The sequence below is a fragment of the Spermophilus citellus genome (assembly GCF_964194105.1).
Source record: "Spermophilus citellus genome assembly, chromosome: 1".
NCBI lineage: Eukaryota > Metazoa > Chordata > Mammalia > Rodentia > Sciuridae > Spermophilus > Spermophilus citellus.
The window spans coordinates 225,344,091-225,364,199 of NC_138182.1; the positions used below are offsets into that span (position 1 = coordinate 225,344,091).

A 20,109-nucleotide genomic window follows, 5' to 3' on the forward strand; every position below is an offset into this window, starting at 1 on the left:
ATATCAATAAGAAAGCAAGTAGACATTGAATTTTAAAAGAAACCCCTTTGACAAAAGTGTCATCATAGATCAGCTATGTGAGTCTATCACAAAGAAAAAAACAGATTTTTCAAACACACACAAAAACATAAATCCACTTCTAAGGTGGAAGAAAAAGTCTGACTTTGGGTCTTGATAATTAACCTCAAGATAAGGTGCGACTGTGCTCTAAGTTCTCAGGAATGCTCAAGGAATTTCTTTAAAGTAGTGATGCTGAGCCCCTGTGGCATTCTGGGAGGGCTAACAGGGCTCATGCCCTTGTGAAGGTAAGACACTTTAAGGTTAGTGGGCAGGCAAGAGTGAAGACAAAGAGGAAGTCATTTGGGAAGTCATTATTCTTCCAAAACCATGTTGCTGTCTTGATAAGGGAGGAGAATTACAATGTCCAATATGTATGCCATTCAAAGAATAACTGCTCTAGAAAATTGGTCTCCTACCTCCATGAAAACCAAAGTACAGCTGGGTGAAAAGCAGACAAGAGAGCAGGTATGACTCACAGAGAACCCTCTCGTAGAGATGTTAAGCTTAAGCTTGAACTAAAACTGTGTTACTACTTTATAATTTCCAGAGAATCAAAGGGCCCAGTGAAAGACTCTATGGGATGGACAGAAGTTAGTGCTCTGGATGGTGAATATGTGCAAACATGTCCTTTCTGAAAAACATTTATTTTACAATTATGTGAAATAATAATCTTAAAAATCATCAATAATGGTCTAGTATAGACATATAATGAAATGGTATAATGGTTCTATAAAAGGAATTAAAAATATTTTTTTTAGGTTCTAGAGATTGAAACCAGGGGCACTTAACCACTGAGCCATATTCCTATCCCCTTTTATTTTTCATTTTGACACAGGGTCTTGCTAACTTGCTTAGGGCCTCAGTTGCTGAGGCTGGCCTCGAACTTGTGATCCTTCGACCTCAGCCTCTCAAGCAGCTGGGATTATAGGCATGCACTACCAAGCCCAGCCCAGAGCACCTGAAAGAATTATAATGAAGTGATCTGAAGAATATATTAAGTGAAAAAAAGGAAAATGCAGAACAGTTAGTACACTACCATTCATTTAACACATGGAGGATCAAAACATATGTCTGTGTATATTATGAAATATATAAAAATTTAAAATATAGTTACCTATAAGATATAAGGCATAGAATGTAATAAACAGGAATAAAATCTGAACATCTTTGAATATATGTTATATATTTGATTTTGGAACATGCAAGCAATTTATACTTTTTTAATTTTTTTTAGTTGTAGATGGACACAATACTTTTATTTTATTTGTTTATTTTTATGTGGTGCTGGGATCAAACCCAGTACCTCATGCATGCTAGGCAAGCACCCTACTACTACTGAGCCACAACCCCAGCCCCAACAATTTTTTAAGCTTTAAAAAAGAATCAAAGGTAAAATGAAACAAATTAACCTGTCTTTAATTAAGCAATAACTATTCCACTGTTAGAAGAGATACACAAAAGAAACTGATTCAAATTACTTAAAAACACAGTAATTTGCCTGTTCATCCCTAGTGGGATATACCCTAACATCAAAAATGACTAGAAAAAATTAAATTGTTTTCAGTGATCATATTGTTCATGAAGTAGTGTTGACCACTCTTTTTCCAAGATGTGTGTGTTTTATAAGATAGAACAAATGACAAATTATCATGATGCTGTTAGGAACAAGGACTTGGATTCATGGAGAAGAAAAAAAAGAAGTGTCAACACTGGTGGGATTTAAAGAAGAATCTGATAGTCATACATTTGAATTAAGTATAAATTCATGGTGTATTTTTACCTTTAAAAAGTATTTCCTGGCTATGTCTACTTAGAAGTTCAGAAATAATGGCCAGTTCATTAGCAATGAACACCTCACTGCCCAGACCGCCTCTAAATCCCATTTTATAATAAAAAGTAGGTTGCAGGGAAGAATGACTGATCCTCTAGATCAAGGGCAGGGAATGAACACATGGGCCTGGAACATCTTGTCAGGCCCAAAATCAAAAACTCTCCTGGACATTACCAAAACACAAGGAAAGAGATACAGGAGCCAATGTGAACAAAGACAGGACAGCTGAGCATCAATAGAGTCAACAACTCAATAACTGCAATGGACTCAGACATACCTAATTTGTATAGATTTTTTTTTGAGGGGGGAGGTCATTTTGGGGGGTTACTGAAGGTATTGAACCCAGGGGTACATAACCACTAAGCCTCATCCCCAGCCATTTTTATTTTTGTTTTATTTTGAGATAAGGTCTCACTAAGTTGCTGAGGCTGGCCTTGAACTTGCAATCCTCCTGCCTCAGCCTCCTGAACCACTGGGATTACAGGCGTGTGCCTCTAGGCCCAGCTAAACTGAGAAGTTTATGACAATACTAAACACACGACTGGTTACCTTTGGGAATGCCATGGAACAGGAACATTGAAGAGAAGTAAGAAGCAAGTATTCACTCAGCCTTTCGCATATGAACTATACTCGAGGATAAACAAATAGTGGATGAAGGGGAAGTGCTCTTTACAGAATGATTCCAGAAGCACTGTAGAAAGAGCAACGGGCTTTTAATGCCAAAGGATTTAATGGAATTAAGTAACAACTGGCAATGACTGCTAACATCACAAAAAAGAGTCAACCAGACATTGTGCCTCCTGACATAGGTACACAACATGACCTATAAGGTAGTCTTCCCAAAAAGAATTCAATAAGTAAACTTGGATCTGATCAAGTCTATGGATCTAACTACCAATATCCAGGGAATATGGGGCCAGGAGAACGTGGTAAAGGACACCACAGGAATGTAATCAGCAAAATCCAGACTGTGGGAAACTCTGCTGGACAAATGACCCAGTTTCTTCAACAAATAAACTGTGAGGAAAGAGAGAAAGAAGGGGGGCCTTCAGCTTAAAAGATGCTGAAGAAACATACCAACTAAATGCAATGGGTAGATCTTATTCTCAAGATAATTCAAACAAAAATTTTTTAATGAAAATATTTATGAGATAATCAGGAAAATGTGAACACGGTCTTGGTATTTGATAATGTTAAAATTTATTTTAATCTGGAAGCATGCTAAGAGTATTATGGTTATGTTTTTTTTAAAACAGTCCTTATCTTTTAGAGCTACATGCTGAAATAGTTGCAGCTGAAATAATAGAATGTTTTAGATTTGCTTTAAAATAATCCCAGAATAGTGGGGAGAGTAGGTGGTATAGATAAAAGAGTAGGCTTAATTTTGAAACTGTTGAAGCTGGGTGATGTGTACATTAAGTTTTATTACTCTTCTCTCCATTTCTGTATATATTTTCCCTAATAAAAAAAAAAATGTTAAGTGATTTGCCTTTGAAGCGTGTATATTGTATAGTGTCAGCCTTAACAAGCAACACTTGCTGAGAGTTCTATTCAAAGCTAACAATGGCACATATATTAATTATGTCATATCCACAGCAACTCTGTAAGTTTGGTACTTTTAATATCCACTTTAAACAGAGGAAAAAGTGAAAATTAGACAAGTTGAGTCACAGAACTAAGTGGGTGATACACATGAGATTATAACCTGACTTCAGGTCCCGAGTGTCTGGTGAAAAAAAATTAGAAACTACCCCACATACATTAAGGGAGAAACAGACATACAGAACTGTTCATCAGAGTGTTAGATGGTATGAAAGAGCAAAAGAAAGAAATAAAGCTGGAGGAAACCAATGAGAAGAAGTAGCAGCATTCAGAGATGAGAAGCTGCTAACACACTGGGCTGGAACCCACAGCCCACACTCAGGCTGTGAGCAGAGGGCTGGCTCTGCACCCTTCAGTCACCACCAGTGCCACTGGATGGGAGTGGCTGCTATTGCTCTTCCTTTCATCCAATTTCCTGCCAGTATCTCCTCCTTGCAAAACCTAAGGGGAGACCATCTGCAGAAGAATCTGGAAGACACAGTTTGTAGACTTCTAGCCCCATCATAATTCAAAGAAAAAACAAAACCAAGAGACAAATAACCAACAAAACTTCTGTGCCTCATTTCTTGTCAAGTTGCAATGTCAAACTATAATTGCTTGATTCATAACTCTGATGTGAACTTTCACCTTCTTTCTCCTTTTCCATTATGCAGCTACTTTTGTGGCCATTATGAACTTAAAATGTGGTTTATCTATATTAACGTGTACTGTCACTGTGACATGTGCTCCTGATTTCAAAGACAATTTCAAAAAAATTTTTAAAGGATGCAAATTATCTCATTAAATATGTTATACTGAGTACATGTTAAAATGATAATGTTCTTAATATTTTTGTTAAATACTTATTAAAATAATTCTACCTGTTTCTTTTTACTTCTAAAAAATGGTGAATAATAGAAAATTCAAAATCTCTCTGTTGGGGTTTTTCTGGGACTCACATTACATTTCTGTGGATGATGCTGCTCTAGAGCTTCAGCCCAAGGCAAACCATGCCTGGCAGTGTGCAAATCACATTACCCAAGGGTCAGTCATCAACTTCACCAAACTTCAAGTTCATTCTTAATCAGTTCTCTTGGATCCTCTGTGCATCTGGCAGCTTTAGCTCTGGGCTTTAAAAGCCTGACCTTAATTTCACCTATGGCCTCTAAATATGATGGTATCTGTGATCACATAGTTGTCTGCTCCGTGGGGACTTGTTCCTCAGGCTCACCATTCATTTTTTCCCAGTAGTAGTGCTTCCTCTCAAAGAACTCAGTCCCTAACCCCTAACTCCTACCAACATTCAGTGCAGTGCTTTGCTACAATGGATGGCAACATCGTTTGAGTGCAAAGAATGAACGCTCCTAAAAGACAAAACTGTTTGATTCATTTTTTTTAATCCCCCAAACCTAGAGTAATGCCCAATATAAAGCAGGAAATGTGCATGCGCATGTGTGCACACACACGAACCTATAAGGTTTTCAGGAATTGTTCCCCTTCACACTTGTACCAATCCTTTTGGCAGTATATTATACTCATCCTATGAGGAGGGATTATATACATTCTCCAAGGTTGCAAAATTTGTGTAGGATGGAGCAAGAACTCAACTGTGGCCAGTGAGTTCGATTCCATCATCACAGGTTGCCCTTTGGTAGCCACAAAAATTATAAGAAAGGAGCTGTAGAAAGGCCTTGTGAAATGACTCCTTTTAAAGACTCCATGGTGTTTGGGGCCTTGGAATGACTCAGGATGGCAGAGTGGATACCAAGATATGCCTCCAGTTCCAGGATATCCAGTGAGTCCCTGTCTACAAAGAAGATATTAAGAATAACAACAAAACTTAATCAACTTAGCTGGAACTATTTTTTCAAAACAAGTGCCTCACCAACTGGAATCAGCTCCCTCCAATCTAAAATGGGCAAATATTATAATCCTTGTGAGCCCCAAGTCACTATAGAGAAAGGCCTAGTGTCATTTCAAATGCTTACGGAGTTATACATATTGTGTTCGAGCATTTGAAATGACACTAAGCCTTTCTCTTTAGTGACCTGGGACTCAACTAGGATTGTGAAGCCTTGAGATTGGTCACCTCAGACCACAGCCATCATTTTTTTTTTTTTTTTTAGAGGAACCGGTGAGGGAAGGGGTGTGTGGTCCATTTAGCCTGACCTCCATAAGGGGAGTGGTAGGAAGGAATGTCACAGATATATTCTTCCCTTCCCCTGTTGGTTCAGATTTTCATAAAGGAAAAAGGTGGGGCCAAAGGCGAGAAGAACTTTCGTGTGTCAAAAGTGAGAACTTTGAACCCTAAAACTCAATCAGAAAATGCTTTGGATTAGTGTAAAAGGCAGGTCTCACTTTTACATGCAGATTATATGACATATAAAATGTTTAAAGGCACCCAGTTGATATTAGCAAAGGATTTTCATATAGAAACAATTTTCTACCTGGCATTTAGGTTTCTAGGTTAATCAAAAAAAGTATTTAACCCATTGTGTTGCTGGGATATATTTACACTGTTGAAACAATACTGCCATGAGAGAAACATAAAATTGAATTAGAAATGGTTTCTTTCGTGCAAGTGTCCCTTGGGAGAAGTGGGTTTAATTAGAGGGTGATGAAGCAGGTGAGGGAGAACTTGGGCAGTCCCTTCACAGAGTAATTATCAGGGAGTAGTCACGGGAAGTAATCCTTGCCGTTTTGAGGAGGTGAGGGGCTCAGGTGGTGTTATTAACCCCATAACTCTAGGGACAAAGCTGAGGCCCAGGGGCTCACGTGGCTTCATCATGATCAAGATCACACAGTAAGGGATTCAGAGTTACACCTGACCTACTGTCCTCTTTCCATCCTGCTACTTTACCTCCAGGTAAACAGGGGTGTGTCTGATTTCATTAAAGCACTTACTTTCTGTTCCACCTACAAATATTCCATTATGTTTTTTTTTTTATTAAAAGCACGCTTTAAAAAAAATCACCAAACATTATATAGGAGAAAATGTAATGACTAGATATCAATCACATTTTCCTAATTGTTTTGTTAACTATTCTTTTATGTTCATTGGTATCCAATTAAGATCCATTCATCACAATTGGCTGGTATGTCTCTTAAGCGTCCTTTAATTTATGAGTTTCCCTTTCTTTCTCTTTTTTCCACTTGCAATTTATTTGTTGAGAAATCTGAGTTCTGTGTTGTGTAGATTTCCCCCAATCTTTGTATCACATGATGTGTTCCTATGGCCCATCTAACACACTTCCCTACTGTTTGCCAGAAGCTAGTAGTTAATTAGAAGATGAATCAGATGATAACTCAATTTCAGAGGGTGAGGGTGATAAATACATTTTTTGTTAGTGCATTATAATTACGTATAAAAGTGGAATTCATTGTGATATATTCATACATGCACAGAACACAGTTTGGTCTATTTCACTCTCCAGTCCCTGCCTTTCCTTCCTTCCCCCTCCCCACACTCCTCTTCCTCTACTCTCCCTTCTATTTTTGTCAGATGACTTTTTTATTCCTTTTAACTAACTTCCACATATGAAAGAAAACATATGACTCTTGACTTTCTGAATCTGGCTTATTTTATTTAGCCTGATAGTCTCCAGTTCCATTCATTTGCCACCAAATGACATAATTTCATTCTTCTTTTTGGCTGAGTAAAACTCCATTGTGACTATATACCACATTTTTAAAAAATCCATTCATCTGTTAGCAGAAATCTAGGCTGGTTCCCTAACTTGGCTATTGTGAATTGCACTGCATAAACATGGGTATGCGTGTATCACTATAGTGTTCTGACTTTAGTTCTTTTGGGTTAAATGTCAAAGACTGGTAGGTATATTGGGGTCCCATGGTGGGTCCCTTCCTAGTCTTTTCAAGAATCCCCATACTAATTTCTATAGCAGTTGCATTAATTTGCAGTCCAACCAATAATGTATGTGTTATTTTTCCTACACATCTTTGCCAGCAAATATTATTAGGTAAGATACATTTAAGATGACATTGTATTCGCACATCAGGAAACACAGTGGTTGTCTTTTCCGTGATACTAACCCTTGTTAGTGATCCTGGCTTATGTCCATTAGTTATCATGAGTTGCAAAATGGTAATATTCTTGTTCTGTTATTGGATCTAATTTATTAGCTGGAATAGATTTCTAGAAAGAGAAACTTCTCACCAACTAGTTGATTTCCCTGGGACACAGTTTCTATAGGAAAGGCAGATTAAATGCATGTATCTTTCCTGTTATTTCTAGTTTTCAAAAAAAATACAACTATATTTTTTCCCTGGTATTCTCCTAAAGTGACAAGGAGTTTTTTGTTGTTGTTGTTTTGTTTTGTTCTGCTTATTTGCATGTTTAGTATCATTTCAAATCCTTTTGGATTGATTTGCACAGCCACTAACAAAGTTTATACTTTGCTTCATTCTGCCTTTATTTTTTTCTAAACATCATTTGTTTTCTAAATATTATACTTTCTTGATTATGGGGAAAGACTCCTAGTTCTAATTAAAGATCAGCTCAAGACTTTTGGTGGTTTTTGGTCTTCTCACAGTCACCCAGTTTCTCAGGCAAGACTATCAGTTTTTTAAGCTAAAAAAATAAAATGTCCCACATGGCCCAGAGACCACCGTGGGTGAGTCATGGACAGCTGGACCATTGCTGACCTTCATAAATGTACTTTGCTCTCCATTTAGCCACAGCTATTGCTTGAGGGTCCCTCAGCAGGAACCCTGGATCAGACAAAAGCCCTATCCATCGTGTATTCTGTCATTTTCCAGTTCCAGAGTTTTAATGTTATTTGTGGTTCTGACGTCAAAAAAAATGCAGCCTGCTTTTTTTTTATGTTCCCCTGCCTGATAGGTTGCTTAAAAGTCTCTCATGTGTCTTTATATAAAAATTTCCAGAATTCAGGGTCTTCTCTCAGTTTCGTGACTCACATAGGCAACTGGGTCCCTGGAGCCAATCATTATACCTTCCTATATGAGAAAACAGGTCTTAGATTTACAGTGTAAAACTTTCCCAGCAACCTACTATATCTGACACCACCTGAAATGCAGCAATACAAAAACCAGCAGCACTCATGCAAAATGGTTCTAAGCAATCGCAAACCTAGACTCCAGGTTACAAATTTAGGACAAAGATTCCATGTGGAACCATCTCAAGATAACATCAAAGACTCTGACCTTGATATTCTGCTTGTGCAGGCCCATTAGGCATGGAACCCAAACCACAGCATGGGCACTCAACTGGCAGAATTCCCCTGGGCCTTCACCTTTGGAAATCCAGTTGAAGCAGATCAAATCCTGGTCCATGGTTGTGGTTTTCCAAACCTTCCAGATAACACATCTCTAGATAAGCCCAGTTTGTTTATGTTAGCCAAATCAATCTATTTGAAAGTATGGGGTATATTTTCCAATACCTTATTTCAAAAATATTTAAATAACCGAATCTCATTTATATACCAAAATGGTAATAATGGCAACACATGACTATTAGCAGCTTCTCTTCGTACAGCACAGCACTTATAAAATGTCAAGCATTGAGTCCAGTGAAAATAATGGCATGTTGTACCAAAACTTCTTGAATTTTGAGTGCATCAGATATTCTACACTAACCTCAAAACCATACACCCGTTTAAGCTCACAGAAGAGGTGAGAGTGGATGTGTTTAAGGAAAACTCTGTTCCCACAGACCCTGCTCTGATGCCCTGACCTGCTTCACCTCTTTGCTCCAAATAACTCTACATTTAGCACCAATCGTAGATCAGCCTTGGGCCTGGCTGTCCACAGGTCTCAGGTGGCACCTCACCTAAGGAGTGGATCATGTAGTAAGAGGCCATAAAGCTCAGCAGTTAAGAACCTTGGGATTGGCTTCAAATAAGCTTGCATTCAAATTTCATCTCTCACCTTGAGCAATTTATTCCACCTCTTGCAGCCTCATTTTCCTCACGTTTAAAGTGAAAACAATAATTTGTAGCTCTGTACATTACATGAAATAAGGTAGATTAAATGAAGTGATGTATATAAAGTGCTCAGCAAATAGCAAGGACTTAAATAATAACTAATGTTATTATATCCACCCTATTTACCTTGTAAAATCTATGAACCATGCATGAAAACTTGAATCACCTGGGAAACAAAAGCCAACCGCAAAATATTATTTTCTTTCACTGATGGATTATCCAAAAGTAAAATAGCTTCTTAAAGCAAACTGTCAGCAGAGTAAGATAACTCCATGTCACAAACTATTTTTGTGTGGACGGTCCCTAAGGAGGCAGAAATGGGGAGGTAAAAGAAGTCAATCAATGGTATAGAACAAAGCAAGGAAATGCTAAATAAAAGTGGTTTTATCTGCCAATGGGAGATGAGAGGAAATGGGGAAGGAGCCATCAGTAGCCAATTCTAAATTAATCTATAGTACAACTTGTTAAAAAAGCAATGTTCTCTATTAAAACATAATTAACTACAAAGATTTTCCATTATAAGATAAAGGTAACCCCACCTAAAAACAAATCCCAGCAACAGTGGGGTACAGCTCAAAGGTAGAATGCTTGACCACCACATAGGACACCCTGGGTTCAATCCCAAGATTGTTTTCAGATGAACTTATTTGCACTTATAACCTGTTTCCTTCCCAGACACTGTCTGATCAGGGAACAAGGAAGGTGTAATTGGTTGATCTCACCTGGTAAAGAAATAAGTAAAAAACTCCAGGACACATTTTACTATTTTTAAAATATGTATTAAGATATAACCTTTATTGAAAATATCAGTTCATAAACAAATTGCAAAATTCTTTTTTTTTGGTAGTTTTTATTTAGTTTTTGAGGGGAGAAGGTTGTAGACAGTGGGGAAGTACAGACTGAGAAAAAAATGGACTAAACTGATGAAACTGGCTCTCCAGGCTCTCATGAGGAATACTGTGTTCTTTCTCCACACCAACCACTGGATTTTGAGTTGAGTCGGGAAAGAAGGGCAGCAGGCAGGGCACAGAGGAAGTGATATAAACATATCTCAGCAGAGTCAGAGAGTCATGAACTCAGGAGGAGCCTATGTCTACAGCAACTTAGAGATCTCCAACAAAGATCACTGGATATATTTTAATATCATAAGTCATTAAACAGGGAATGCAAACAATGAAATTTTTATATGCCATTATTTTAGACAACCATCAACGCTGCCCCTCTTAATTTGAGTTCATCTGTACCTAGATATCTCTAACGATGTTGAAAAAATCTTAACAATTTTCACAGACAGCCAATGGGTTATGCTCAGGATTTGCACCTCCAAACCCACTCTCCACCCTGCCTTGTACTCTGGAAACCTTGATCAATAGGACCCTTTTCAATCAAAATCAACAGGCTGGTTTTCAGATGTGTTTAGCCAAAAGAAGGTACAGGCAGAAGATCCATGAAAGGGAAGGCAATATAAAAAGGAAAAATGAGTGGGGCGGTGAAAGGGAGGGCAATATAAAAGATGAGCCAGTGGGGCGGGGGGGACGGGGGGGGGACAGTGACATGGATGTATTTACTCCCTTGGCTCCCTCCCTGTCTACCTCTCTTCCTCCAAACACTACCTGTCCCCCTTAAGATCACAGCTTCTGGGACCTTCCCTGACCTATAGATTTGGTTCCTTTAGTTCTCATAACTACCACCTCTTGACCCTATAGCATGGGAACAGCTCCCTCTTTTTCTAGTCTTCGGGTGCTGCACATCACTTGTTGGTCTTCCTTCATCCTGCCAGCACATCTGAAATAATCCTCCATGAGATTGTTTTCAGATGAACTTATTTGCACTTATAACCTGTTTCCTTCCCAGACACTGTCTGATCACGGAACAAGGAAGGTGTAATTGGTTAATCTCATCTCATCCAGGTGCAGGGTTTATCTATAGCCCTCTGATTAGTCACTGCTGCCTCCAATCTGAGCTCTTCATCCTCAACAGAGAGCACCCAAGAGAACGGAAAGCAAAGAGGTTCTATTTCCCAATCTGAAGTCTCCACCTGGTTCAATAGCCTTCATCTTTGGGGAACCCATCAGCTCTAGATTTTACTTGCCCCGCTGGCCCTAAAATTCTCATGTGCTCCTTCCCAACTCAAAGATTTTCCAAACTCTGCACTTTATCTTCCTATTTGATGCTATAGATTCACTCCCTCCTTCCTATTTGGATTTCTAGCCTTAAAACTATCACCAGTCTGGTGCCATAGAACCTACCCCACCCTTTTCCTGCCCACTCTGGTGACCCAAGCCCTACCTGATGGTCACCAGAGTGGGATTTCAATACAAACCATCTAACCTCTAAAAAAGCTGGAAGCTTGCACTATATAGTTACTTTCTGGCTTGAGGTCTTTTTTAATGGAGCCAAAAGAAAGTATTACCTGATTGTCCTTAAAAACTAATATAACTATTAATGAAAGCAGTGAAAAATTAGGAAAATGAGATTACTGGCTCTAAATCAGTGTGTTGACAGGAGCAGAGGTGAAACTATGAAAAAATGTGCAATGGCCAAGGTAAATTTGGGCTTTACTAAAGCAATTTACAGGAGTCACTGGAGCTAACCCAACTTTTTGCTCCATTTTAAAGTGAAAAATGAGGGTGAAAGGACTAGCAAGAACTCCTAGAGTTGAGGACAGAAAATGAACCTGGAGCATGAGACATCCAGCCTCTTCTTAGGCTCCTTCCTTGCCATGCAGTTTCCCATCATGTAGACACGGCCCCTCCAGGGCAGAGGCAAATGAGGAACTCCAAGGGGAAAGCAGGGCATTAGGACCTGTGCAAACCCAAGAGGATTCTATGGAGAACTGAACCTCATAAACCCAAATGGGCTACATGGTCCAGTGCTTCCTCACTTACAGACTTTTCATACAAACTTGAAGTTTCAGAATTTGACATCATAAATAGAGATGGCAGGTTCCCCATACAAAAGTAACTGAGATGAAGGGCTACGATTAGTGCCCCAAATATAGGCAGTATGGCACCATACTCTCTGCTACAGGCAGTCCCACCTGGTCAACAAAACAATTTAGTTCACTTAAAAGGAATGGTTCTCAAAGTGTGGCCCCCAGATCAGCAACATCAGCATCTCCTGAAAACTCACTAGAAATTCAAATTCTCAGGCCCCACCAAAGACCTACTAAATCAGAAGTTCTGGGTGTGAGGTGAGCAGTTTGTATTTTAATAAGCCCTCCATGTGATTCTAGTGTACACTAAAGTTTGTGAATATTGACTTAGAAAACAAACAAAAAATGACTTTTTAAAATATCTTCACCATTCCCTCAAATAATATCTCAATGATATTATATGACTATAAGCTCAGAAAAAATATTTATTTATTTTCCTTTTAAACAGAGTCAACATGAGAGTATCCTGATTCTTGGATGCCATGGAATATATTGTCGAAGTCACTAAAAACTGGTTTAGGCACATCCTTTTGCAAGAGTTTTACCCTCCTCTTAGGCTTTGCTTACCAAATTCCATGGATATTTCCTGAATCCCTAGCATTAAATACTGGCTCAATAAATAAATGAATACAATGCATGGAGGAGACTGGGATGTTGAAGATGCTGACTATCAGCACAGTCACTTGGAAACTAACAATCTCTCAAGCCTCATCCACAAAAGAGTTAACCTCTACAGTGGTTTCTACAAGTTGATGATATCAACAATGAAAACTATACTACAACTGGCTGCTTAGTCCTGGATACTCCCAAATAGCAACAGCTGGTATGAGAAAAGATTTGTAAGAATCCCTGGCTCCTCCCAGAGAGAGGTTCAACCATCTCCTCCAAGGATTTCCAAACATGAATTACAAAACTGGCACAATATCAGGAGTGAGCATCCTGCAGGATTCTCCTGTTGGAGTACTATTTTTAAAAAGGCAAGCAAGAGGGAGATAAATTGCTAGGAAGTTGCAGTTTTACAGCAATTGGGAGACAAATCTAACTTCTTACCAGAAATGGAAACCCATGTGATATCATTGTACTACATATGAATTATTAATGTTTATAATCTTTTTTTGCCAATTAGGTATTCAAGAAGGTTCCTGTTGACATCATGTTTGACATCATAATGCTTTATCATTCTAAAAGCATAATGAAATGAATTATTGCTAGAAAAAGAAAAAGAGATCAAGCACACATATTTGCACTCTGGGGAACACTAGAGCCCAAGTAGATAATGAGGGTATTGTTTATAATTGATGCACAAAGAGGGAGGAAAAAAGTATTGAAACCCACCACCACTATAAATAGAACCAAATAGCAAAGACCTTATTTTTCCACCTGAATGTTTTAGAAAGGGGTGGAGACACACTAGCTAGCAACCAGCAAGTATCTCAAACTCTTTTTTTTTTTCAACTATCTCAAATTCTTAAGGCAAAAGAAAAATTCTTATTCTAAAATGAAATGAAAGTAAAGTTTTTATAAAATTATCTCATCTACAAAAGGGTACAGAACACGTGAACTTTAAGACTAGAAAAGACAATGCAACACTGAGTCACAGCTTAAAAAGAATACTATTAAATATTTTAGGGCAATTATGTGATAAAATTGTGTATGATCTGTATAAATAACTCTGGTCTCAAATTTAATTTCAAATATATAATTCCTGAGATCTACACAATGCAAATTCGTGTGGAATCACTGAGGCAGCAGTTTCATTTCCAACATTCTTAGTAATAGGTTGGAATAAATTAAGTTCTTATTTGACAATCTTGTTGGTAAAACAAAATGAGTTAAATTCCTTCCCAGGTCAAGCCTTTGAACACTTAAGCCAAGTAGCAATGGGATTTATACAAGTTTCTTCTAGTTGCTAATAATCGGGACTAATTTTCCCTCTAGTTTTTACTCCATTTGATCTGTAAGTAGCCTCTTGAGGGAAGCATTAAAACACATAGAATGGGTTCATTCATTATTCTTTCCCTCACTAAACAAACACAGAGTGACTAGAGTTGCCAGGTACTAAAGTGAGGTCCTTGCTACTCTGGAAGGCAAAAATGCACAATTTCTTTTGAGCAACCAGAAAAAAAAAGACCACATAGTTCATGAGCAGTCACCATTCTGAACTACTGCCTTGGGTCTTCAAATGTCCTTTTCAGCAAAAAGGTAAAAGGATAGTCCTTCCTGATAACATCCCAATTTAATGCTATCACCAAAAATAACATTTTAATCCCTTGAAATGGCTCCTAAAGCTCACTTTATGTGTCAGGAAACGGAGCAGGGACCAACAAGAGCAAAGTTATATAGAGTTCAGCATATGCCTTTGTAATAAATGTGCAATTGATGAATAATATCATCATGAATTCAGGTCTCTACTCTTTGATTATTCTCTGCCAATGAGGCACTGTTAACACACAATAATAAGAAAAGAAGATTGTTCCTTGCTTATACTAAGTGTTCAATAGGTGGTATTTTTATTCTAATGATGATTATGATTACTACCAGAGAAACACTGAACCTACAAATAAACATCAGTTAAGTTCTATATTGCAAAATCAGATGATGTTTTTAAAAGATTAAGTTCATTAAAAGAAGTTTTTGGTCTTCCACACTGAAGTTAGCACACACTACCCCTTCTCTTCATTCCTCTACTGTGTGCTGACTTCATCCAATGAAGTCCAGAGCCTCCTCACACCAGGTCAACCGTTGAACAAGGTTTTTACTAACAAATATTCAATTGTGTGTTGGCCAAATCATGGAATGGTTCCCAATAATCTGCTGGCCATGTAAAGCTATGTCTATCTAACACTGAGTTATAGGGTGCAGTGGTGCACACCTGTAATTCCAGTGACTCATGAGGCTGAGGCAAGAGGAGCGCAAGTTCAAAGCCAGCCTCAGCAACTTAGCCAGGCCTTAGGTAACTTAAAGAAACCCTATCTGGGCTGGGGATGTGGCTCAAGCAGTAGCGCGCTCGCCTGGCATGCGTGCGGCCTGGGTTCGATCCTCAGTGCCACATACAAAACAAAGATGTTGTATCTGCCGAAAACCAAAAAATAAATATGAAAATTCTTTCATTCTCTCTCTCTCTTAAAAAAAAAAGAAAGTTAAAAAAAAAAAGAAACCCTATCTAAAAATAAAACATTAAAAGGGTGGGGGGGAGCTGGGGATGCAGCTTAGGGGTTAAGCACCACTATGTTCAATTCCTGGTACAAAAAAAAAAAAAAAAACTGTCATAGAGACTGGTTTTTTTCCTCTGCACATTTCCTCTGCAAATTGTGCCATTGTCATTGCTTGTTATAAGGGAAAAGGCCCAATGTCCAAATTGACACAATGAAAATATTCTTAGATATATTAGTAGTTTGAAAACATATAGGACTGCACTATTAGAATAATAATTTTCAAATGACATTAAGAAATATCTACTTACTAATCATTAAAGTTTTTTTTCAACTTCCTCACAATTCCTCTTCCCAAAGATCAAATGTCTGTGCAAACTCTTCATCTTCAGAGAGCCGCACTGTACTAGAAACCATGTCCCCTCACTGTAGCTTTGCTGACAATCCAAACTCATGGCTGGATTCTCTCATTTATAACCACAATACAGCCAACCCAGGGAAATACAAAATCTACAAACAGGTTCCACATTGCTCCTCTATCTGTTTCTACCTCTCACTGAAAACACAAACACTCTCATTCATTCACAAATCCCTGCGCTGGATCCCTGTGTTGAGATTCCAGCCGGCCTGACTGGCTTTCCCAATTAACAATCTGAATAGGAGGCACTACCATATCCTGGTACTGGGTCTGCATCAGTTACCTACAAGGCATGCAAATCCAGCTCGGCGGATCTCATTCAGATGGACTTGCCCTGAATGCTGTCAATGGTATATACCCAACCCTGCTGCTGCATACTCCCGAGCCACAGCCTTCCTCCCCCAGTGAGAAACAGGCCACCCCGACTGCTTCCCACTGCGCTCCTTTCTCCATCTGGCCCCAAGATCAGCTTAGGTCTCTTCGTCAACCCCCCTGGGGGTCTTTTTCAGTCCCCATTTCTTGGGTCCTTATCACCCCCTCAAATGAAAAGTAAACTCCTCAGTGACACTCTCCCCAAACCAGCCGCGTCACGGCCCCTCAACTCCACCGGAGCCCCCTGCCCGTGGGAACCCTGCTCGGACGGGGCGGGCGGACCCCCACCAGTCGGTGTCAGCGCCTAGCATTTACCTTGACGCTGGTGTAGCTGGTCTGGGTCTCCGCCTCGGCGCTGCTGCAGCAGTGACGCCTCCGGCCCCTGCAGGTGGTCGCGGCTGGGGCTGCGGAGCCCGCGCTGCTACCGCTGCCCAGCTCAGCCCGGGCCCTGCGGACGCGGATAGCGCCCAGGGGTCCCGACGCCCGGCTCGGGGGAATGGCGTCGGCGGCGTCGGTCTGGACGAAGAGGCCGTGCAGGGGGGCCGCGGAGCCCTGCGACACACTGGTGGTCTGGCGAGGCGAGTTGGACTCCTCCGAGTCCCGGCAGTAGATCACGCCGCTCTGCGAGACATGGATACTAGGGGCGCAGCCCATCCCTCGGCCGGGTCTCCCCGCGCTCCCGCCCGAGCCCAGGGCCGCCCGGACCCAGCGCACCCGCTGCCACCTGCAGTGAGGGGGCGGGCGCGGCGGCGGGGGTGCCTGGACTGCGCGCCCCCCGGCTTGTGTGGCCGCCGCTCCGTCGGGCTCGCCGCGATGACCCCCGCCGAGCCTCCGGGAGCAGCGCGCGTCACCCCAACTTTCCCTTCTGGGCCATCTTCCTCACCGAGCGGGAGAGCGTGCACACACAGCGCCCCGCACGCACCGGCGGCCGCCACCCTCCCCGCCGCGGCGCCCCAAACACGCTCCCCGCGCCTCCGCCTTCCCCTCCTCCCTCGGCTCGGCCCGCGCCGCCGCCCAGCTCGACCTCGCGCCGGGCTCTTGCGCCTGCGGCCGCGGGCCAGGGCACCCGCCCGCCCGTCAGCACAGCCCCTCACACTTTCAGTCTGCGTGTGTCTCCCTCCTTTCTCGCTCCCTCCCACCGCCCTCCTCAGGTGCCCCCGCTCCGCGGGCGCCACCGCCCGGACTCCTATGCGCCCCTTAGCCCCTCCCGCCTCTCCCCGGGCTCTGGGACTGGGCAGAGCGTGCCCCCGCCTCTCGTCCTGGTCCCGGGCCCCAGGGCGCAGCTACTGGCACCACGCCTTAGCGCCCTCCCCTCCTGCTCCGCTGTCCAGAGGCCTGTCCCTTCTGCACCCATCCCGACGCCGCCCCCTAGTGCCTCAGTCCCTAGTCCCCTGCTGGCACACACCCCTGGCCAAGCCCTGAAGGGCTGGGTAGCCTGAGTAGGAACTCAATAAGTCCTCACTTTTTTTAGCACATCCCGGAGCAAAATAGGTTGTCCCTCCTGAAATAATAGGGACCCCACAACCCAGACCCACCCAACTGATTTACTTGCCTATCAACACACTCAGGTGAAGGTGATGAAGGGGAGACCTCACACTTCCAGAATACAGTCCTTTTTTGCTCAATCCCCACCGGCACCCTACCTTCCCACATACTTAGGCTTAAGTTGGATGGTGGCCCAGGCTTCAGAAGCCCATTCCCTGTCTACTCATCACTTGGAAGTTCATGCCAAGGAATGGGAAGGCCCTGCAGAGGAATGAATCCTTAAACACAGCTGTGGAAATCCAAATTTCCACAGAAGATTCAAGGGAAGAGCAGAAAGAAGCTGTCTGCATGCTTCTTGGTTTTCTCTCCCTGAGTTTTGACCTCTTCCCTGGATGTCACTAAATTTTCACCCTGACTTCCACCCCATGGAGCCTCCAGTTTTGAACTGCTCTTTGTCACACCCTGGGCTAAACAGTCAAAAATGCCTTCCTTCACTCGACTAAGCTTCATTACAGGAGAATAAGAATGCCTTTAGAAACAGGGCTGCTGTTTCTTCTCTCCCTGATGTGAATTCTGGGTTACAGCTGTCAGGAACCACTACCCACTTACTCATGGGCTTCTTCAGTAGTTCCTGCCACAGCCACAGTGACACAAGGGAGATACTGAGATGGTCTACTCAAGGACTTTATCTAGAGTTGCTTATAAGGCCAAAAGCAAAACCACAAAGTCTTGATGCAAAGCCCAAAGTAGTAGTATTCAATTAGAAATAGTGTCTTCATTTTTCTCGTCCTTTCCCCATACCATCAACTCTTGAAGTGACCCATTGAAGACTTTGAATGATGGCTTCTAACCTTCATAGAAAAGCAAGACATCACTCCCAATCTCAAAGTCAGATAGGGAAGGGGAAAAGTTAGTCTAACTTTATTCTTTTACTTTTACTTCTCTATTCAGCTTTTTTGTTTTCTTTTTCTTTTAATGACAGGAAAACCTTCATTTGGAAAAAGTCTACGCTACATTTTCTAATGTACAAGCAAACTGTTCATATTATTTCTGCACAGATTGGGTTCCCCAAGAAGCAGATTCAGAGATGGTATTTAACAGGCAGAATATTTATTAGAAAGTGCTCTTGCAATCAACTTTTGTGAAAGGACAGAAAGCAAGAGGAGGGAGGGGAAAGTTCAAGCAGAGGGAAAACTGACCTAGCCTCAGGCTTCCCTGCAGGAAGGCTTCTGAAAATGGGATGATACTTAGGAGTGTCCTAGACTGAGAGGCCCACACCCACGTGGATTGTGGATGGGTTATTAAGAGCAGACCACTTCAGTGACCTTGGGCAAGCTGGCTCTCTTCAACTAAGGCACTCCCCTTACAAATCAGCACCTGAGCCAAGGGTTTTCTGCTGGCAGCACTCCCAGTAGCTGGAAGGGTAAGTCAGTCCTTTCTCGGCATCTCAGCTTCCCCCAAGGTTTCCTTGCTGGCTGCCGAGGGGCCATGCCTATAAGAACACCACATTAAATGGTCCAGACAGATATGGGACAATCATTCATTTAAAACTAAACCTGATAGCTACCATCTGTTCTACTTCCAAGGGACCATTTAGGACCTGAGCAAACAACATCAGAGCTAGATTATAAAAACACTGATCTCCATTCTAATCCCTGGTGTAAAGTCAGGAGTTAATCATTCCTAAAGCTCATCTGTGATTCTCTCCTATGCACCCATTGCAGTCATTAACCTTCATGGAGCTGATGGTGGCAGCTTTAACATACTGAAACTTAGAGCCATAATTCTCATGCCACATGTCTACATTTTCAGTTTTCTTGAGGAATTACTCAAGAAACCACCCAGAGAAGAGAAGAGCGCCGGCCACTTCCTGAGGCTTTTGAAGGCAAGACTATAATTTTAAAAATAGAACTTGTAACCAATCTTTTGGTAGAGACTATTAGGAGCTGAATCACGAAGGTACAAGTCATTTAGTAACAAATTTAGGATGAACTTTCCACATTAAAAATAAATGGGGGGGGGGGCTGGGGATGTGGCTCAAGTGGTAGCGCGCTCGCCTGGCATGCGTGCGGCCTGGGTTCGATCCTCAGCACCACATACAAACAAAGATGTTGTGTCCGCCGAGAACTAAAAAATTAAAAAAAAAAATGTTGAAAATTCTCTCTCTCTCTCCTCTCTCACTCTCTCTTTAAAAAAAATAATAAAAAATAAAAAAAATAAATGGGGGAGCCAGGCATGGTGGTGCATGTCTGTAATCCCAGTGACTAGGAAGGCTGAGACAGGAGGATTGCAAGTTCAAGGCCAGCCTCAGC

The 20,109-nt window shown here is 41.4% G+C and overlaps 1 protein-coding gene across 4 annotated transcripts in view; it reads right to left on the minus strand.

The window, feature by feature from the left end:
- Window positions 1-17,335, minus strand: part of PDE8B (phosphodiesterase 8B) — a 215,026-nt gene extending 197,691 nt beyond the window's left edge. For all 4 annotated transcript variants that reach the window (XM_081307174.1, XM_081307172.1, XM_081307171.1 and 1 more), the window contains exon 1: window positions 16,628-17,335. In XM_081307174.1, coding sequence (XP_081163300.1) covers window positions 16,628-16,966 — 339 coding nt within the window. In that variant the 5' untranslated portion in view covers window positions 16,967-17,335. The remainder of the gene's footprint in view (window positions 1-16,627) is intronic.
- Between the last annotated feature and the right edge of the window lie 2,774 nt (window positions 17,336-20,109).